This window comes from Oncorhynchus keta, chromosome 6 (genome assembly GCF_023373465.1).
Source record: "Oncorhynchus keta strain PuntledgeMale-10-30-2019 chromosome 6, Oket_V2, whole genome shotgun sequence".
Lineage (NCBI taxonomy): Eukaryota > Metazoa > Chordata > Actinopteri > Salmoniformes > Salmonidae > Oncorhynchus > Oncorhynchus keta.
The window spans coordinates 15,827,060-15,849,380 of record NC_068426.1 but is presented as its reverse complement, the minus strand read 5'-3'; the positions used below and the strand labels follow the sequence as shown (position 1 = coordinate 15,849,380).

Below are 22,321 nucleotides of genomic sequence, written 5' to 3'. Positions count from 1 at the left end.
AGTCTGTGTATGTAATCCTAGTTGGATGAGTTTGTGGGGCACTCAGATTCCCAACAAAAAGATCAATGCTTAGTTTTGCTTTTAGGATCATTGATTTGTTTTGGTCTCACTCAGTACACTAGCCAACCATCTGGCACCAATACTGTAGACTGCCTGATAAATATGTCATGGTTCCCTCAAAAGCCAATTGAATAAGAGCTGTCTCAACCATTGTCTCCTATCCACATGTATCCCTGTCCCCACCATTCACTCTGAACTGCCAACAGTACTAGGCTGTATAATACTAACACTACCTCACAGACTGTGGAGTTAATCAAGCGATTGATCAACTGTATGCCTGTGTTTCAATACAGGGGGAGAGAGGGTGACAGAGACAGAGACATGGAATGAAACATAGGGGGAGGGGGAATCATCATCCATATGCTTGAGTATTTATTGAAAAGGGAGTGGTCATTAAGGGTTTATTGAAAAAAGTGAGGTTGCTTTTAACAGACATGCGTCAGCGTGTCTACAATGTATTGCATTTAAGGCTGGCAGTGCAGTCCCGGTTTATCGATGTGTATGTCTGTGCACCAGTGAAAGGGAAGAATGAGATTCTTTATTTGTGAATTGTCAGACTGGTTTTATAGACTAGACGTAACATAGTACATGTAAATCCGGGCCACTGAAGTTAGTTTAATATGTTATGTTTGGTATGGTTACATAAGATAGAAGGTTACTTAAGGCAAACATGAAAGGAAGGTCGTTGGGTAGGCGTGTAACGAGAACTTCTAGCAACATGAAGATTCTATGTTCAGATCTCATCAAGAACAACAAAGTATTTGAGCTAATTAGCAACTTAGCATGTTAGCTAACCCTAACCGTAACCCTTTAAACTAACTCCTAAATGTAATCCTAACCCCTAACCCCTAGAGCTAGCTAACTAGTGGTGCAGCGGTCTAAGGCACTGTATTGCAGTGCTAGAGGCGTCACTACAGAGCCTGGTTCCATCCCGGGCTGTAATCACAACCGGCAGTGATCAGGAGTCCCATAGAGGTGCGCACAATTGGTCCAGCGTCGTCCTGGTTAGGGTTTGTCCAGTGTAGGCCGTCATTGTAAATAAGAATTTGTTCTTAACTGCCGAATTAAAGTAAAGGTGAAAAAAATTGCCACAATAAATTGGAATTCGTATCATATCATACGAATTCGTAGCGGATGATAGACGATGATGATGGACGTCCACAAATTGACACATACCATACAAAATGTAGCATATCATACTTCGAGTGTCTCTGATTTGCTTACAGAATAATATGAAATGCCCTAAAACCACGTTGGAATTGTGCTATTAGAATAGATTGTTATTTTCTGTTAGAAAGCACCCGTTTTGTTTAATTTGTACAGAGTGTGTGAGAGAGGGGGGGTCGCCTTTCGCAATCATCGACTTTGAATGTTTCGTGATTAACACGTTGGGACCCGCTGCAAGGAGAACCAGGGATTGGAATGATACTTCTGAAGAGAATTGCCACCATCATCAGCATCTCAAATGAAACAGATGGGACACAGGGTAACTGTGGCATCGATTTATGCATTTGATTAAATCATCACATTTTTGCCGATCATGCCAATTATGCTGTGAAATGGTTACTGTGTGCCAGGATCCTTTTTGATTGGGGAAATGTATAGCCTGGCTGATATCCGAAATAGATTATTATAGCAGTTATGCTATTGACAATATTCAACAAAGTGGATACAATTACCACACGATTTGGCGCTGCTGATGCTGCCTTTTGCATCAGTTCGATGTTGCCTGAGTTTGGGCACTGTGCCAGATAGGGGAAATACACTGGATGTGTGCATTAGAAGACTATGGTGTTTTAGCGCGTGTTGAATTCTGTTAGCATATACATTTATGGGAATGTGCGAAATAATGTCTGAAGCTCATCTACAGTGTGGTTGTTGCGAAGCACTCCGGGGCTCAAGCTGGGCTCGACACTGATAGACTAACCTACGTTTGTAGCTGAAGAGGAGACAAGCAAGCTGATTAATGCTTTACCACCCTGCCTATCAATCAAGCTGTATCAAAAACATATAGCAAGCGTCTTCCTCGCCACCACGATCTTTCCGGATGTCTCTGCAAGACTAGGCAAGTCAGTCAAGTGAGGAATCTGTTGCGCTCGCCGTCCGTGGAGAGCGCGGTTCGAGAGGTAGCCTACCCGAGCCCGTGGAGCTGCGCCCCTTGATCAGCCTACGAGGACGACACTATGTACCAGCTCCCCGCTGATGATGATGATGGGAGGAATCAATGTTCTCGCTAGAAACCTCTTGAGACTAAGCGAACTCTGAGGAGCTCTGCCTGGGCTGCAACAGGACCAGACAGGAGAGAAGAGATCGAGACAGAGCAGACGCTGACTGCGTGCGCCAGGTTGGGCCTGGGTTCTTGCCTGCGCCTGTGGCTCTGGACAGATAAGACAAACCTTCCCTCTTTGGGCATTTGTCTGGACAGGTACATCTTAGCTCTATCCCATCTACACTCTACCAAAGCAACTTTAAGTTGTAGCATCAATTTAGCAGACCATAGTATTTTGGGGTCTGACCCTAAGCCGCATCCCAAAGAGCCTCTCCAGGGGGCAGTTTTGTTTACCAGACTAGGCAGTGGTCACCATGCAGGTCTCTTTTGCCTGCACGGAGCACAACCTGAAGAGCCGCAGTGAGGACCGGCTTTGTGGTCTTCGCACTGCGCCACCCCCTGGGGGAAGCAGTGGGGGAAGTGGTGGAGGGAGCAGCCAAGGGGGTAATGGCAACTACAACACCCAGGGCTCAGCCAAGTCCAGGGAGCAGTCAGGGTCCCGCCCGGTCCCCCAGGGCCATGCCCACATGAAGGAGGCAATAGGGCGCCACAGCAGTATGAAATACAGGTGAGCAGGGGGAGGGAGGGATACGGAGAGAAGTGCTGATTATTTGGGGTGGAGAGTCAAAGGGCATGCCAACAGAGTTGGCACAAACAGGTTGGGAGTGTATCTGATTCAATTAGTGTTTTTTTAATGTTCCTGAAGAGTAAGGAAGGCTCATGAACCTCTACCTAGACGATGGATGATTATGATGAAGGACTCAGACACTGCCCTCTCTCTCCCTGGAACATGATGGCAGCTCAGGTTACCCCAGAGCACTTCCACTTACCATGAAGGGCCTCTCAGACAGCACCGGCTGCCAGGAGTAACTTCATTGTATTTCAGTTAACACCTGAGTTGTTGTGGACAGTGAGCAGCTGCATGAGGATGACATCATTTATGGGGCTGGGAGTTTTGGTGTTTGTGTCTCTCATATGTCTGTTCTTGCATGTATGTGTAAGCTACGGTGAAAATCACAACGGCTTCGTCTTATTTAGATGGTTTCCCGAGCATTTATAATTCATCCAGCTGTGAACGTTATAGTGGGAAGTACAGTACGTACTATGTGCTCCTTTGATAGAATTAGCATCACCAGATAAAAACAATAATGGTCTGTTTCTATTGCACATATTGTGATATTGAAATACAGCAGACAGACAACTCTAATCCCTTTTATTCATTCCAGAATCAGATGGAATGTGATAGAATTGAACAGTCTTTATCAGATTGAAAGCTGCCTATACCAGATGATGTCGGAAGGCTGCTATATTCTGGATGGGTAAAGGAAAATGCCCCGTAGCTCAATCCTGACACCATTCTCTTCACTCAATTATGTTTTAATTTAAGAGGCAGTTTAAGTAGGGAATGACGCTCAGGAGGAAATGCCAGGACATAGTGGTTTATGTCATTTATGCATATATTGATTTAATTGGATGGGGAGTGCTTCCCCTAAAGGGGTGACAGGTAGCCTCGCGGTTAAGTGCGTTGGGCCGATAATCAAAGGTCACTGGTTTGAATCCCTGAGCTGACTAGGTGAAAGATCTGTCAATGTGCCCTTGAACAAGGCACTTAACCTTAATTGCTTCTGTAAGTCGCTCTGGATAAGAGCGTCTGCTAAAATGTAAATGGTTCTGTCATAGTTTTTTTTGTGTTTTTATGAGGTTGCAGCCAATAGGTGGTGGAATAGTGACAGCCGCTCCAGTTGCCAACGGTAACACCCCTGTGGTGCCTAGTGCCCACAGTTTGTGTTATTTCCAAAAGCAGAAGACTTATTAGTCTGCCTCTACTGGAGCACTCATCTCAAAATTCACCCTGCTGCCACCACCAGGGAACAGTGTCACTAAGCCCCATGTGCAAGGACGATTATCAGAGAGCACTTTATATACATTTATATAATTATTATTAATCTGAAACATTCTTTTGAGCCAAACATTTTGGACACGTTACACCAACATGTTATGCATGAGAATCAGTTTGAATATGATCATAGAATATGAAGTCCTTTTCCCACACCAACTTAAATGGCCAGTGAAGACCAGGCCTCCTCTCCTAAAACAAGCTTAATCAGCATCACTATCACTGTCCCCACCATCATAAAGTGACTTTACCTCACACACGTATCTACTATAAGACATGCTCATTTCACTTCTCGTAAGGAGAACAGCAGACAGTGATGATACTGATTGTAGTGAGCCCCGCTGTGTTGACTGTGTGAGTCTTCTCCTTCTGAGGGAAACAGCTGAGAAAGGGGAGGAGAGGTGGAGGTTGGGGAACTCACAACCTCTCTCCGCCTCCCTTTTCTCTAATTGTTCCTTAACTGCATATTTGAACTCATTAGCCAGAGTATTCATCAGAGCTGAGAGGGACTCCTCTTTGGCAGGTTGCAAAATAGAGGAGAAAAACACATGTACAAGTGTGTATATTATACACGGGTGGAAATGTTTATTTATTTTTAATAATATATTTCAAACATACACATAATACACACTTGTACATGTGTAAAACAGGACAAATTTAAGCTCCCACCCACCCGTCCGTCCGTCTGTCTGTCTGTCTGTCTGTCTGTCTGTCTGTCTGTCTGTCTGTCTGTCTGTCTGTCTGCCTGCCTGCCTGCCTGCCTGCCTGCCTGCCTGCCTCTATATTGTTGTCTCTCTCTCTCACTCCTGTCTCCTTTCTAATTCTCTAAATGTTCTCTCTCCCTGTAATCTCTCTTCACCATTCTACCCCTCTCTCTTTTTCCCTGTTACACTCCCTTCCTCTCCTCTTCTCAGTCAACACTTGCGGTGCATTGCAGCATTCTCTGCACGGTAGTCTTGAGAATCTGTTGTGTGTATGTGTGTGTCTGTGTATAAATGTGTGTGTTTTATATTAGTTTTCATATAGAACGTCAGTAGGTGTAGATGTTGTATGAGAGTATGCATGCATTAGTATGTATGAACATAAAGGCTTGTTTGTAGTCAAATCAAATCAAATCCAATTTTATTTGTCACATACACATGGTTAGCAGATGTTAATGCGAGTGTAGCGAAATGCTTGTGCTTCTAGTTCCGACAATGCAGTGATAACCAACAAGTAATCTAACTAACAATTCCAAAACTACTTTCTTATACACAGTGTAAGGGGATAAAGAATATGTACATAAGGATATATGAATGAGTGATGGTACAGAGCAGCATACAGTAGATGGTATCGAGTACAGTATATACATATGAGATGAGTATGTAGACAAAGTAAACAAAGTGGCATAGTTAAAGTGGCTAGTGATACATGTATTACATAATGCAGGATGCAGTCGATGATGTAGAGGTACAGTATATACGTATGCATATGAGATGAATAATGTAGGGTAAGTAACATTATATAAGGTAGCATTGTTTAAAGTGGCTAGTGATATATTTACATCATTTCCCATCAATTCCCATTATTAAAGTGGCTGGGGTTGGGTCAGTGTCAATGACAGTGTGTTGGCAGCAGCCACTCAATGTTAGTGGTGGCTGTTTAACAGTCTGATGGCCTTGAGATAGAAGCTGTTTTTCAGTCTCTCGGTCCCAGCTTTGATGCACCTGTACTGACTTCGCCTTCTGGATGATAGCGGGGTGAACAGGCAATGGTTAGGGTGGTTGATGTCCTTGATGATCTTTATGGCCTTCCTGTAACATCGGGTGGTGTAGGTGTCCTGGAGGGCAGGTAGTTTGCCCCCGGTGATGCGTTGTGCAGACCTCACTACCCTCTGGAGAGCCTTACGGTTGAGGGTGGAGCAGTTGCCATACCAGGCGGTGATACAGCCCGCCAGGATGCTCTCGATTGTGCATCTGTAGAAGTTTGTGAGTGCTTTTGGTGACAAGCCGAATTTCTTCAGCCTCCTGAGGTTGAAGAGGCGCTGCTGCGCCTTCTTCACTACGCTGTCAGTGTGAGTGGACCAATTCAGTTTGTCTGTGATGTGTATGCCGAGGAACTTAAAACTTGCTACCCTCTCCACTACTGTTCCATCGATGTGGATAGGAGGGTGTTCCCTCTGCTGTTTCCTGAAGTCCACAATCATCTCCTTAGTTTTGTTGACGTTGAGTGTGAGGTTATTTTCCTGACACCACACTCCGAGGGCCCTCACCTCCTCCCTGTAGGCCGTCTCGTCGTTGTTGGTAATCAAGCCTACCACTGTTGTGTCGCCCGCAAACTTGATGATTGAGTTGGAGGCGTGCGTGGCCACGCAGTCGTGGGTGAACAGGGAGTACAGGAGAGGGCTCAGAACGCACCCTTGTGGGGCCCCCGTGTTGAGGATCAGCGGGGAGGAGATGTTGTTGCCTACCCTCACCACCTGGGGGCGGCCCGTCAGGAAGTCCAGTACCCAGTTGCACAGGGCGGGGTCGAGACCCAGGGTCTCGAGCTTGATGACGAGCTTGGAGGGTACTATGGTGTTGAATGCCGAGCTGTAGTCGATGAACAGCATTCTCACATAGGTATTCCTCTTGTCCAGGTGGGTTAGGGCAGTGTGCAGTGTGGTTGAGATTGCATCGTCTGTGGACCTATTTGGGCGGTAAGCAAATTGGAGTGGGTCTAGGGTGTCAGGTAGGGTGGAGGTGATATTGTCCTTGACTAGTCTCTCAAAGCACTTCATGATGACGGAAGTGAGTGCTACGGGGCGGTAGTCGTTTAGCTCAGTTACCTTAGCTTTCTTGGGAACAGGAACAATGGTGGCCCTCTTGAAGCATGTGGGAACAGCAGACTGGTATAGGGATTGATTGAATATGTCCGTAAACACACCGGCCAGCTGGTCTGCGCATGCTCTGAGGGCGCGGCTGGGGATGCCGTCTGGGCCTGCAGCCTTGCGAGGGTTAACACGTTTAAATGTCTTACTCACCTCGGCTGCAGTGAAGGAGAGGCCGTGTCAGTGGCACTGTATTGTCCTCAAAGCGGGCAAAAAAGTTATTTAGTCTGCCTGGGAGCAAGACATCCTGGTCCGTGACTGGGCTGGGTTTCTTCTTGTAGTCCGTGATTGACTGTAGACCCTGCCACATGCCTCTTGTGTCTGAGCCATTGAATTGAGATTCCACTTTGTCTCTGTACTGACGCTTAGCTTGTTTAATAGCCTTGCGGAGGGAATAGCTGCATTGTTTATATTCGGACATGTTACCAGACACCTTGCCCTGATTAAAAGCAGTGGTTCGCGCTTTCAGTTTCACGCGAATGCTGCCATCAATCCACGGTTTCTGGTTAGGGAATGTTTGTATCGTTGCTATGGGAACAACATCTTCGACGCACGTTCTAATGAACTCGCACTAATGAAAAGTGTGTGTGTGTGCGACACATCTTCATGTGTTAAACCACTCCTTTGGGTGATGTTTAAGCAATGCAGTGTACATGTATATTTGCATACTCTGCCTATCCAGTTTGAGATGAAACTCCCCTGTCTTGTTGCATGTTCCAGTTCTCTGAGTCTTGGTGTGAGTTGGAGCAAAATGGTTCTTCGGCTGTCACCATAGGAGAACCGTTTTTGATTCCAGGTAGAACCATTTTGGTTCCAGGTAGAACCCTGTGGAAAGTGTTCTACATGGAACCCAAATGGGTTCTAACTGGAACCAAAAGGGTTCTACCTTGAACCAAAAAGGGTTCTGCAAAGGGTCCTCCTATGGGGACAGCTGAAGAACCTTTTTAGGTTTTAGAGAGCTCCTTTTTTTCGGGGTGTAATTTGAGGGAAGCATCCAGGACCTGGTTTCCCCATAGCGATGGAACTTAGGCTTACTAGTGTTTTAACAATGCATCTTACTAGTGTCTTTAACAATGTATCTTACTAGTGTCTTTAACCATGCATCTTACCAGTGTCTTTAACAATAGTCTTTAAAAATACTAGTGTCTTTAACAATGCATCCCAAAACACCACACAGAGAGAACAGTGTGTCGTTGGAGCATGTGTCGATCGATACTGATAGGATCAAAAGAAAGACAGCGCTGTTCTCGGATCAGCTTTCTCAATTTAAATCTTACCTTGACATTAGAATTATTTCACAATACTGAAGACGAATCAGCAAGAGATGTTACCACATATGGCTTCAACAATTGAGGCAGCTTTTTCAAATAAATTCTTACCCAATTAAAATGCACTAAATCACAGATTGGGCACGTCATTGTGCATGTTAGGCTACACATCATGAAATATATTGAGACAAATTACAGACGGTAGCCCACAAGTAGCAAAATAGAATTGATTGAACATTACATTTATTTCAATATGAATGAAATGGGCCTATAGCTTTTACTGTGGACTATATTTGAATCATCTCAGTTTTCATTTGAACCGCCGTTTTATATGTGGCTTGTTTGTATCAATTGCAAAGACAATGGCAACTTTGTTCTGAAGTTATTGGTGGTCACAGAGAGACAGATAAACCATATGATTCTATGTTTAGCGGAGATCTTCTGTGTATAAAGTGACGCGGGAGGGCAAAAATGCATCTAACGAAGCACTTAGCTGTTCTACGAGTGGTCTGAGGAAGGCTGCTGAATGTTTTCAAGAGCAACGTTAATAATGATGGTTTCAGCTCAGAGAGTTAACAATGCTCCTACAAAGGTTCTAAGAAGTGCTAAGCATTAAGATGCTTTCAGGAAACCGGGCCCAGGATTAGAAGAACAAGGTCAGGGTAGGGTTGTTAGGAGAAGGTTGTGTGGAGACCAGCTCACAGTCCAGCTCACAGACCAGCTCACAGACCAACACACAGACCAACACACAGACCAGCTCACAGTCCAGCTCACAGACCAGCTCAGACACCAGCTCAGACACCAGCTCACAGACCAACACACAGACCAGCTCAGAGACCAGCTCACAGACCAGCTCACAGACCAGCTCAGACACCAGCTCAGACACCAGCTCACAGACCAACACACAGACCAGCTCAGAGACCAGCTCACAGACCAGCTCACAGACCAACACGCAGACCAGCTCACAGACCAGCTCACAGACCAACACGCAGACCAGCTCACAGACCAGTTCACATAGTATGTACTGTAGTATATACTGTAGTATGTACTGTAGGCTATATACTGTAATATGTACTGTAGGCTATATAATGCTGCATGTACTGTAGTATGTACTGCAGTATATACTGTAGTAAGTAATATAGTATCTAATGTAGGCTATATACAGTAGTATGTCAAATCAAATCACATTTATTTGTCACATACACATGGTTAGCAGATGTTAATGTGATTGTAGCGAAATGCTTGTGCTTCTAGTTCCGACAATGCAGTAATAACCAACGAGTAATCTAACCTAACAATTCCACAACTGCTACCTTATACACACAAGTGTAAAGGGATAAAGAATATGTACATAAAGATATATGAATGAGTGATGGTACAGAGCGGCATAGGCAAGATGCAGTAGATGGTATCGAGTACGGTATATACATATGAGATGAGTAATGTAGGGTATGTAAACAAAGTGGCATAGTTTAAAGTGGCTAGTGATACATGTATTACATAAAGATGCAGTAGATGATATAGAGTACAGTATATACATATGAGATGAGTAATGTAGGGTATGTAAACATTATATTAAGTAGCATATGTACTGTAGTATGTACTGTAGGCTATATACTGTAGTGTATACTGTAGTATGTGCTGTAGTATGTACTGTAGGGTATATACTGTAGTATGTACTGTAGGGTATATACTGTAGTATGTACTGTAGGCTATATACTGTAGTATGTACTGTAGGCTATACACTGTAGTATGTTCTGCTGTACGTACTGCAGGCTATGTGCGTTTATGTGTGTACTGTATGTTTATTTGTGTATGTTTTGTTTCTCCTTATGCTTTTTTCTTTGTGTGTGTGTGTGTGTGTGTGTGTGTGTGTGTGTGTGTGTGTGTGTGTGTGTGTGTGTGTGTGTGTGTGTGTGTGTGTGTGTGTCTATAGTCCCCCACAGACTGACAGACAGCAGCTTTGTGGATCACAACACTGCAGAGGGAGGGGGGGGGGTAGTTGTCACACGTACTGACAATGACAGTGACACTCCATCACCCTGAACCCAATATACTAATAAGAATAATATTAATAATATGAATATGAACAATGTATATTAATATTGATAATAAGTGTGTTTTGCATATCTAGCAGTGGCAGCTCTAATTCATACATGCCCCTCTGTTTGTGTGTTTGTCTCTCTGACTGTCTCAGGGCCAGATATTAACTTTATTTCAACTCTCAAAGTGACATTGATGCATGATATACGCTAAAGGCTCCAGCCTCAGTTTGTGTTCTCCAAAGAAATTTGAGGATATAATTAAGCAAGCATATTGAGCTACACTTTTTGAAAAAAAGGTGCTATCTATAGCCTAAAAGGGTTCTTCGGCTGTCCCCATAGGAGAACCCTTTGAAGAACCCTTTTAGGTTCCATTTAGAACCCTTTCCACGGAGGATTCTACTGTACATGGAACCCAAAAGGGTTCTCCTATGAGGACAGCGGAATTACACTTTTTTCTAAGAGTGTAGGTACATGGGAGCTGTAAAAACATAAGCTTTCAGGAAAGGCTTGAAATTGTGTGTAGATATCAGCTAAATTGTAATATATCTGTGTTGATGTGGTCAGTATGTTGTGATTTGAATCCCTGTCAGCGTTGAAAGTGAGAGCTAGACTATTGCCCAGAGGCTGGATTATTTTGGGGAAATAGAATGACTAATGTAATTTACAAAAAAGTACTCCATCCTCTCCTTGCAGATACATCTACATTGGATCAATTACACATGCGTTATTTCTTGAGAGTACATGTGACAGGCACACAAACACACAACATGCCTATGTATGTACACACACAAGGGCACACAAAAGAACAATTCTAAAAATAGCTGGCCAGGCAAATAACAATAGAGCAGGGAAAATAAAGCAGCTCTCGTCTGCCTCGATCTAAACGCTCCGACAGTCTGTCTCTTTCAATAGAGCTATTTGTAGCGGACGCAGACAGACAGACAGACAGACAGGCAGGCAGATAGACAGGTATACAGGCAGACAGACAGGCAGGTGGGCTGGCAGATAGACAGGCAGATAGATAGACAGACAGATTGGTAGACAGGCAGGTAGACAGACAGGCAGGCAGACAGACAGACAGACAGACAGACAGACAGACAGTTTGACAGGCAGGTAGATAGGCAGTCAGACAGGCAGGCAGATAGACAGACAGACAGCGAAGTAGACAGGCAGGTAGACATGCAAACAGGCAGGTAAACAGAAAGACAGGCAGATAGCCAGGCAGGTAGACAGGCAGACAGGGAGACAGACAGTCAGATAGAGAGGCAGGTAAACAGGCAGACAGGTAGAGAGGCGAGGCGCTGGAGATGAAGACAGTGAGCAGCAATGAGTTCTGCTGCAATTCTGCTGCTGTCCCAGCTGGCTCCTCGGCTAATTAGAATGGAGGAGAGCGCCAGCAAAGGAGGGGAGTAGGAGGAGGAGGGCAGGGATGAAGCCCGCAGAGTTTCAGTGGCACATGCTTGCATGACCAGGGCTCACTGCAGCTCTCTGATTCCAGTTCTATCCTTCCCTTCAACAATCAGCTTTCTGGTAATCAGATGTGTCATGCCCAGCACTGGACTCCAGCCATATAAACAATTTCAGTCAACCCATCTGGAAAGGAGAATGTTATTATGGATATACAAGTATATACTGTACAGCTTTTATCCGGTGTAGGGGTTGAACCACCCAGTGCTCTATTGTTATAGCCAAGTACACTATATTACACTGAACTGTTGATGTGAGAAGAGTAGAGGTCACCTGTTCAACAGGGGCCGTCTGGGTACTCCGGCGATAATCACTGCCAGAAATACACTCACTTATCCAGATTGATAAAGCAGTGTTATTCAGAATGCGTATCTGCAGATTGTGTTGTAAAATTTATTTGAGAGGTGTAGGCGTTGAACCTAGTTATTTAGGAACCTCAGTCTGTGACTGTGCGTACTATGCTAGAAAGCACAAGAAGTGCAAACGTAGGTAGATTTTGGGGTAATGGTATACTGTACGTCTTTGTCATGTCCCTAAGAAAGTGTCCATAACTCTCATTGTCACCGGGGAGGGAACTGTGGATCTGTCTCCGTTCATTCGTACGTTAGTCACACGCGATATCTCAGAAAGCATTGGGATGATTTTGATGAAACTTGATGGTGAATGATGCGTCTTGCCATAGAGATCGGGCATTTACAAAGTTACACTGATTACACACGCGATATCTGAATTGGCCCATGGGGGAGAGGGGGGCTGCATAATTTGTGGGGGACGACATGTTTACTGTTGCCTTGTTTTCTCTTCCCTGACCCCTGTCTTTCTCAGGAACCTGGGGAAGTCTGGTCTGCGTGTGTCCTGCTTAGGGCTGGGTGGGTACAGAATAAATGGACCAGAAAAATATGCATTAGAGACTCCCTGAGCAATGTAACAGAACTGATAACAATATGCATTAGACTCCCTGAGCAATGTAACAGAACTGTCTCTCGCCATCTGTCTACCTGTCTGTATGTCTGTCTGACCGTAGGCACCTGGGTGACATTTGGATCACAGATATCTGACGAGGTGAGTTATGTAACAATGTTTTGGGACACCCTGTTTAATTACTGCAGTGTGCTAAACCAGCATCACACAGAGTGTTTCTTGGTAGTCTTAAACAAATCTACTTTGAAACAAAAGTACACACCTCACACACATGGTTATGGGCTTAACAAAAAGAGGACACCTGTACCATGTCAGATATTTTGAGTTTGCATCCCAATATTACACTTTATATACATTACTGAAATATAACAAAACTGTTTGACTTTGTTTTTTTCTAATAATCTTTATGAATTATGTAATTATAAAAAATACTAATAACATTCCACCCATGAGGCCAAAGAGAGAGTTTTTGGTCATTGACTGCAGGAAAGGACGACCCCATTCTGAGGCTGCACCTTTTTGACCTCTCAGTCTCTCTATCACAATGTTAGTGTCTATGTCTGTCTCACTCTGTCTCTCTCTCTGTCCACTGTCTGTCCCTCAGTCTCTCTATCACAATGTTAGTGTCTGTCTGTCTCACTCTGTCTCTCTCTCAGTCCCAGTCTCTCTCTGTCCACTGTCTGTCCCTCAGTCTCTCTATCACAATGTTAGTGTCTGTCTGTCTCACTCTGTCTCTCTCTCAGTCCCAGTCTCTCTCTGTCCACTGTCTGTCCCTCAGTCTCTCTATCACAATGTTAGTGTCTATGTCCGTCTCTCTCTGTCTCTCTCTCAGTCCGTCTCTCTCTCTGTCTCTCTCTGTCTCTCTCAGTCCCACTCTCTCTCTGTCCACTGTCTGTCCCTCAGTCTCTCTATCACAATGTTAGTGTCTATGTCTGTCTCACTCTGTCTCTTTCTCTCTCTCTCAGTCCGTCTCTCTCTCTTTCTCTCTCAGTCTCTCTCAGTCCCAGTCTCTCTCTCACTCTCTCTCTCAGTCCGTCTCTCTCTCTTTCTCTCTCAGTCTCTCTCAGTCCCAGTCTCTCTCTCACTCTCTCTCTGTCCACTGTCTGTCCCTCAGTTTCTCTCTCTCAGTGTCTGTCTCTTTGTCCCCTCAGATGGCTGAGAACCTGATGACCATTGCCTATGAGGCCGGGGTGAACCTCTTTGACACAGCAGAGGTGTATGCCTCCGGCAGGTCAGCTTTTCACACCTCCTTTCACTGCTCTCTTCTATTCCTTATCTTTGTCTATATACACTTCCTGCCTCTGTCTATCACTCCATCTCTTTCTGTCAATCTTTCTGTCTCCCCACTGATTTTTATTCCATCACGTCTTCTCTCCACAGGGCTGAAATCACCCTAGGGAACATTGTCAAGAAGAAAAGATGGAGGTGATATTACTCATATTTCTAATGTGACTCATGTGGATATGAATAGCTGTCTGTCTAACTATATTACATCATAAATATTTTTCTGTGAACTTTGCGTTTCACATTTATTAAGAACAGACAGACCTTTTTTAAAATATGATAGATTGTTTGAATAAATAGATTGTTTATTTTCATACTTGTTTTATTATTGCTGGCACTTTTTCAAATGCTTTTAGTTTCTCTGTGGTTGACATCAAATTACTATGTGATGAAAAGATTTAGTCTATTTCCTTGTCCCCTCTAACCTCTCCTCCCATTTCTTTGGCAGGCGTTCTAGTTATGTTGTGACAACCAAGATCTATTGGGGAGGGCAGTAAGTATCCTGGGAAAAAGATGCCAGATATAACAGTCATAAGTTCTTCATTGTTCTGACAAAGTGACTCTGTATTGTTGCTGTCACTCAGGGCAGAGACAGAAAGGGGACTCTCCAGAAAGCACATCATTGAAGGTAGAGTCAAATTGACTTATAATAGGATACAGTGGCAATAGTGATTATGAAGATGATGACGATAATGATGAAGATGATGTGAATGATAAGGATGATGACCATACTGATGAAGAAGATGATGTGAATGATGATGAAGATGATGATGATGCCCATTACGTTGCAGGTTTGAGAGGATCCCTGTCCAGACTCCAGTTAGATTATGTGGACATTGTCTTTGCCAACCGGAATGATGTCAACAGCCCTATGGAAGGTCAGTCATAGTCACACCAGTCCTTCGACTTTATTGTCCATCTGTTACAACGGAAATGTGTCTTCTGCTCTGCTCACAAGCCTTTGTAGCGTTTATTACTGAATGCACTCGTTAAAAAGTGTCTTAATGTTTACATTCTAAGCATGCAATATCTTTGTTGCAGTATGTTTATTCCCCCCTTGTAACAAATTGGTTCATGTTATTTGCAGAGATTGTCCGGGCCATGACCTTTGTAATAAATCAGGGCATGGCAATGTACTGGGGCACCTCTCGCTGGAGTGCCATGGAGATCATGGTTAGTCCCCTGTTATTGCTCCCTGTTACCTAATACATGCCAGTCAACCTGCTCTTGTCAGTCAATGACGTAAGGCCATGGGTTCTCTGTGGTGATGGTGTTATTCTGTTTCCCTGCCACCAGGAGGCGTACTCAGTGGCGCGTCAGTTCAACCTGATCCCACCTGTATGTGAGCAGGCTGAGTATCACTACTTCCAGAGGGACAAGGTGGAGGTGCAGCTCCCTGAACTCTACCACAAGATAGGTCAGTCATCCACACTCACACAGCCCAGCGAACAGCACCGGATGTCCTCTCAACAGGATCTCTCTCTCTCCCTCTCTTGTCTAGGTGTAGGGGCAATGACCTGGTCCCCCCTTGCATGTGGACTGATCACAGGGAAGTACAGTGAGGGTGTACCTGACATCTCCAGGGCTAATATGAAAGTGAGTTCTCCAGACAAAATAAACATGTTTTTAATTAGTGGATGTGTGTTTTCTATTTAATTGGAGTTCTGTAGGTGCTCCCCGACTGTGTGTCTATTAGGCCTACAACCGTGCATGACTCCGTTAAATATTTCCGGGTTTGTTCCGTCTAATATTGGTGCAGGGTTACCAGTGGCTGAAGGAGCGTGTCAACAGTGAGGAGGGACACAACCAGCTGGCCAAGATTAAAGAGCTCCACCTAATGGCCGACAGACTGGGCTGCACCGCCGCACAGCTAGCCATCGGTATGGTGTGTGTTTGTGTATGCGTGTGTGTGTGTGTGTATGTGACTCTGTTAGTGTGTGTGTGTGTGTGTGTGTGTGTGTGTGTGTGTGTGTGTGTGTGTGTGTGTGTGTGTGTGTGTGTGTGTGTGTGTGTGTGTGTGTGTGTGTGTGTGTGTGTGTGTGTGTGCGTGTGTGCATGTGTCTGTGTGTTAATTGTTTTGTCCATCTCTGTTATCTTATGACTGTCTGACACTCAGAGGCTGCGTTTAAACAGGCAGACGAATTCTGATATTTTTTTAACTTAATGGTCTTTTGACCAATCAGATCAGCTCTGAAAAAGATCTGATGTGAAAGAAAATATCCGAATTGGGATAAACGTAGCCTAACATACTGTTTATAATTTTTTTAATTAATTAAAAAGGATGTGTCAATCTGCCACATCCACACAGCCTCCATCTCTAAGCCCTCTCTGTGTTCTCTCCCTCTTTTCTGTCCTCTCAGCCTGGTGTCTGCGCAGTGAGGGAGTGAGCTCAGTGCTGATGGGTGTCTCCAACACTGACCAGCTGGTGGAAAACCTGGGTGCCCTTAGGGTAACCACCCTCCCCTCAACATCACACCATCTTGATGTTACACTGCAACGCACACTCAATCAGAGCTCATCAAACTAATGACATTGTTGTGATATAAGCACATCTACATATACATTAAGATACAGTGGGGAGAACAAGTATTTGATACACTGCCGATTTTGCAGGTTTTCCCACTTACAAAGCATGTAGAGGTCTGTAATTTTTATTATAGGTACACTTCAACTGTGAAAGACGGAATCTAAAACAAAAATCCAGAAAATCACATTGTATGATTTTTAAGTAATGAATTTGCATTTTATTGCATGACATAAGTATTTGATACATCAGAAAAGCAGAACTTAATATTTGGTACAGAAACCTTTGTTTGCAATTACAGAGATCATACGTTTCCTGTAGTTCGTGACCAGGTTTGCACACACTGCAGCAGGGATTTTGGCCCACTCCTCTATACAGACCTTCTCCAGATCCTTCAGGTTTCGGGGCTGTCGCTGGGCAATACGGACATTCAGCTCCCTCCAAAGATTTTCTATTGGGTTCAGGTCTGGAGACTGGCTAGGCCACTCCAGGACCTTGAGATGCTTCTTACAGAGCCACTCCTTAGTTGCCCTGGCTGTGTGTTTCAGGTCGTTGTTATGCTGGAAGACCCAGCCACAGCCCATCTTCAATGCTCTTACTGAGGGAAGGAGGTTGTTGGCCAAGATCTCGCGATACATGGCCCCATCCATCCTCCCCTCAATACGGTGCAGTCGTCCTGTCCCCTTTACAGAAAATCATCCCCAAAGTGTCAGGATTTGGCCAGGGTTGTTCCGGTTTTTGGTCACTAGATGCCCCCATTGTGCTTTTTGACCCTTTTGTTTTCCCTTGTTCCCCGTTATTATTTGCACCTGTGCCTGGTTTCCCCTGATTGTATTTAAACCCTTAGTTTTCCTCAGTTCTTTGCTCTGTGTTTTTATGTTAGCACCCAGCCCTAGTATGCTGTGAACTTTTGTTGCTCCCGTTGGACGCTCTTGTGGAAATCTGTTTTTGTTCTTGTTTATACATTTTTGAGTATCTTTTGAGGCTTTTTCATGCTATACCTACCACCTTGTGGATTTACCTTTTTGTCTTGGAGGATTACCTTTGTTCTCGTGGAATTCCTTTTGACGTTGTGGAGTTGTATGTTTGCCTGAAGGACTTTCCTTTTTTACTTTATTAAATACAACGTCTCAAGTACTGCTGTGTCTGCCTCATCTTCTGGGTTCTACCGACTATTCGTGGTTCAGTTGGTTAAGTGACTGTTTCTCACTCCGGAGACCCGGGTTCGTAACCGGGTCCTGACACAAAGAATGATGTTTCCACCACCATGCTTCACTGTTGGGATGGTGTTCTTCAGGTTGAACTCATCCTTCTTCTTCCTCCAAACATGCCGTGTGGAGTTTAGACCAAAAAACTCAATTTTTGTCCCATCAGACCACATGACCTTCTCCCATTCCTCCTCTGGATCATCCAGATGGTCATTGGCAAACTTCAGACGGGCCTGGACAAGCGCTGGCTTGAGCAGGGGGACCTTGCGTGCGCTGCAGGATTTTAATCCATGACGGCGTAGTGTGTTACTAATGGTTTTCTTTGAGACTGTGGTACCAGCTCTCTTCAGGTCATTGACCAGGTCCTGCTGTGTAGTTCTGGGCTGATCCCTCACCTTCCTCATGATCATTGATGGCCCACGAGGTGAGATCTTGCATGGAGCCCCAGACCAAGAGTGATTGACCGTCATCTTGAACTTCTTCCATTTTCTAATAATTGTGCCAACAGTTGTTGCCTTCTCACCAAGCTGCTTGCCTATTGTCCTGTAGCCCATCCCAGCCTTGTGCAGGTCTACAATTTTATCCCTGATGTCCTTACACAGCTCTCTGGTATTGGCAATTGTGGAGAGGTTGGAGTCTGTTTGAGTGTGTGGACAGGTGTCTTTTATACAGGTAACAAGTTCAAACAGGTACAGTTAATACAGGTAATGAGTGGAGAACAGGAGGGATTCTTAAAGAAAAACTAACAGGTCTGTGAGAGCCAGAATTCTTACTGGTAGGTAGGTGATCAAATACTTATGTCATGCAATAAAATGCGAATTAATTACTTAAAAATCATACAATGTGATTTTCTGGATTTTTGTTTTAGAGTCTCTCACAGTTGAAGTGTACCTATGATAAAAATTACAGACCTCTACATGCTTTGTAAGTAGGAAAACCTGCAAAATCGGCAGTGTATCAAATACTTGTTCTCCCCACTGTATATATATTTATGATTAAAATTCTTATTAATGTCACTTAAAATTCCATTATAGATTGCGCAAACAAGCAAGCAATCACCAAATCATTATGTCCTAGTCCTAAACTGACATGCCATGTTATGCCTGCAGCTTATTTCACAGATGACTCCTCAGACCGTGGCTGAGATTGACTCACTCTTGGGAAACAAGCCCCACTCTAAGAAAGAGTCGCGAGCATGAAGAGGCAACGATGGAGCCAAAGACAATCAGAGAAAAATGAACAGCCGAGGAACATCGCTCTTTCACCATCCAGTATAATCAACAACTTGCATGTCCTCAGTAAAATTTTGCTTCAAGAATTTGCGCATATCCATTTTGCGCATTGCATTGTACCATGTATGAAAAAAGGAAATATTTTAATGTGCAAAAACAAAGATTATAAACTGGGTGGTTTGAACCCTGAATGCGGGTTGTCTGAAAGCCGTGGTATATCAGACTGTATACATCAGGTATGACAAAACATTTATTTTTACTGCTCTAATTATGTTGGTAACCAGTTTATAATAGCAGTAAGGCACCTCGGGGGTTTGGGGTATATGGCAAATATACCACGGCTAAGAGCTGTGTCCAGGCAATCCGTGTTGTGCATAAGAACAGCCCATAGCATTTGTATATTGGCCATATACCACACCCCCTCTGTGCCTTATTGCTTAATTAGATCACATATATTACAGATCCCTCACTGACTGATCATGTCCACAAACAGAGGGTGAGGCCAAAGCATGGAGCATTAGGTTTCTGTCTTCCAGAGAGGCCAATGAGGGCAAAGTTGGAGATGGAGAGAGATGGTGGTTGAATGAAGGAGGCGCTGCACTCTACTTCATCAAACATGATGGTGTTATCAATGGAGGAGGAGAACTCTTTGATGCCATGAAGCAACATGAGGCTCAGCTCTCTCACTGAATGTGTGACCAGCGCTACCATAGGACACTCTTTCTCTGCAGCTGCCTCTGAGTCCGCAGAATGCCTAGTACCCAGCAGAAAGCCAAAGGTTAGCATCACCTCGTCATCTCCGTATGTGACTGGCCTGTCACTCTATGTCCTTGAACAGCAGATTCCTCCTTTTTATCTTCTCTGTGTGTAAACTGTGCACGTCCCTTTAAGAGAGACCAGCCCAAGCAGGGTGTAAATGTGGCATGGCTTTAGTTATTTGTGAAGATTTGCAGTGCCCCTGTAAGCAGTCTTTTTGCACTAGCAGGTGGGATGGGCTGATCCAGGCTCTGCACTGGCAGGCACATCGTGGAGCTTCGCTTTATTCACTGTTTGCAGCCCGCTGACATGGTCTGTGTCCATGTGCTGTGTATTGTCCTCCATATCAAACCATTTCTGCGTCAATGACAATTAAAACCAAGGCTTTCCCTGCTTGTTTGGAAGAACCTCTTTACTCCTTCATTAAAGACTGGAGTGTGGACCCCATAATGAGAGGCACAGTAGATCATTCCTACTCAGCCTGAGACACACGGTAGAAGAACCCACTGTGGTAAACTAGCAGTCTTTTAATGTGTTTATGATGCTTTGTTTTAGCAACAAAACCATTTAAATGAGGCCAGATAACATGCAAATCATAACCTTTACATCAAGAATTCCGCTGTCCTCAAAGTGCAATGTTCACCCCATAATATTGTCTGTGTTCAGTCTCACTGAGACTGAGTCAGACAGAGAGATTTGTAGCAGAGTGATGTCAAGTCCCACTGGGCAAAAACTGGTTGAATCAACGTTGTAATTTCCAAAATAATCAATGTGATGATGTTGAATCAATGTGAAAAACTGATTGGATTTGTAAAAAGTCATCAATGTCGGGGAATGTCGTCTTTTTTTCACCCAACCTTTAACCTCAATCCAATGACAGGGTGCCATTGTTGTTGATGATTTAAACTTGAATTCACACTATTTGACAACTCAACCAAATGCAACTCAAAACTAGACGTTCAACTGACGTCTGTGCCCAGTGGGGTGTTTGAATTGATGAGACTATCATTTTAGACATAGGAAGTTAGGAACTCTTTTAGCAGTGGACAAATGATGGGTGAGCACACTGACATACAACAAAACAGAAACACATGTACACACACGCTTACACTGTCATCAGCCTGTGAAAAAATATTTATATATGTTGCAAAAGATGCAAATAAATGCACAGGACCTAAGGTCGATCAGGATTTAGACTGGTGGGAGGTGTTATATTTGGGGGCAGGGACATAAATGATGATTCTGTGTCACGGCCGTTGAAAGAACTGGACCAAAGTGCAGCGTGGTGAGCGTACATATTATTTTTATTAGAAAAGACGCCGAACAAAACAATAAACACTACACCACAAACCATGCCACTAAAGGCTATGTGCCATAAACAAGGTCAACTTCCCACAAAGAAAGGTGGGGAAAAGGGCTACCTAAGTATGGTTCTCAATCAGAGACAATGATAGACAGCTGTCCCTGATTGAGAACCCTACCCGGCCAAACATAGAAATACAAATAATAGAACATAGAATACCCACCCCAAATCACACCCTGACCAAACCAAATAGAGACATAAAAAGGGTCTCTAAGGTCAGGGAGTGACATTCTGACTGATTGAGATTTAGACTGTTGTTTTGGAAGCAGATTATATTGTGTATTTTATTGGACAGCTTGGACACACAGCTGCTTAGCATATTTCTGTAGCTCATTGTAGTTTTTATTTCAAACCAAATATAAATATTGTCGAATCTCTCCCAATTTTATTATATATTTCTGTCAATTTTCGTTACTATTTAACATCTGTTAATTACATTTAGATATTACCCCCAGTATCAGGATTTACTCCTGCTATGTGAACCTGTCATGTAAACCCTTGGTTTGTGATAAGGCTCAGGAAATACTCCAGGGCACTAGTGAATTTGGAATGAGAGAGATTTGTTCCACCATTGTTATCCCCCTGTCATTACTGATGAGTGTTCCCGGTGCTTTTTGATACTTGTCTGTTTATGTTTTAATCCTTGGTGTATGTAAATACTTTACTGTTATTAATTGGAATATGTTGAATTCATGTGAAGATTCTGAAGTGAGCAAATGACATCCAACCAGCTTGACATGTGGTTTTGTTCTGTGTTTCTGTACCGTTATTAACAGAATCTAAGTTGAACTGAAAATCAACTCCCCAATGAACATAAATGCCTAGACTGTAACTTGCCTGCATAACTTATATTTTACTGTCTTGAAACAAAGAAAAGTAAACAAAAAAAGAGAGAAAGAACCCCTGTTTTGAATGTATTATGCTCGCCCTTAAAATATCAGAGAAAATTATATCTCATAACTCCTATGTCTTTTGTAGGTGTCCATGCAAACAGATATACTGGCAGCTTGGCAGTGCCACACACACACACGTCACACACACACAGTAGATTTCATGGTCTGTCTGCCTTCCGACTATTGTGAATATTAAGATAAATATTTTTCATTTATTTTAAATAATATCAAGCTTCCGTACTGTATATCCATGTTCCCACAATAACCATTAAATGGCTAAAGTGTT

At 43.7% G+C, this 22,321-nt stretch overlaps 1 protein-coding gene across 1 annotated transcript; it reads left to right on the top strand.

The window, feature by feature from the left end:
* The first annotated feature begins 1,457 nt into the window (after positions 1-1,457).
* LOC118374876 (voltage-gated potassium channel subunit beta-3) lies at positions 1,458-22,321 on the top strand. The gene is made up of 14 exons (XM_035761357.2): positions 1,458-2,897; positions 12,680-12,723; positions 12,879-12,916; positions 13,927-14,006; positions 14,156-14,200; positions 14,508-14,552; positions 14,644-14,687; positions 14,851-14,937; positions 15,147-15,232; positions 15,356-15,476; positions 15,561-15,655; positions 15,819-15,939; positions 16,420-16,508; positions 18,901-22,321. The coding sequence occupies exons 1-14, from the start codon at positions 2,644-2,646 to the stop codon at positions 18,988-18,990; spliced, it is 1,239 nt and encodes a 412-aa protein (XP_035617250.2). The 5' UTR covers positions 1,458-2,643; the 3' UTR covers positions 18,991-22,321.

What these genes read in the sequence shown, in the direction of transcription:
- LOC118374876 (XM_035761357.2), top strand. Translation starts at nt 2,644, where the DNA reads ATGCAGGTCTCTTTTGCCTGCACGGAGCACAACCTGAAGAGCCGCAGT. An exon ending in GAGGTGTATGCCTCCGGCAG is followed by an intron (nt 14,007 to 14,155) that starts GTCAGCTTTTCA and finishes TTCTCTCCACAG; the next exon opens with GGCTGAAATCACCCTAGGGA. An exon ending in GGAGTGCCATGGAGATCATG is followed by an intron (nt 15,233 to 15,355) that starts GTTAGTCCCCTG and finishes CCCTGCCACCAG; the next exon opens with GAGGCGTACTCAGTGGCGCG.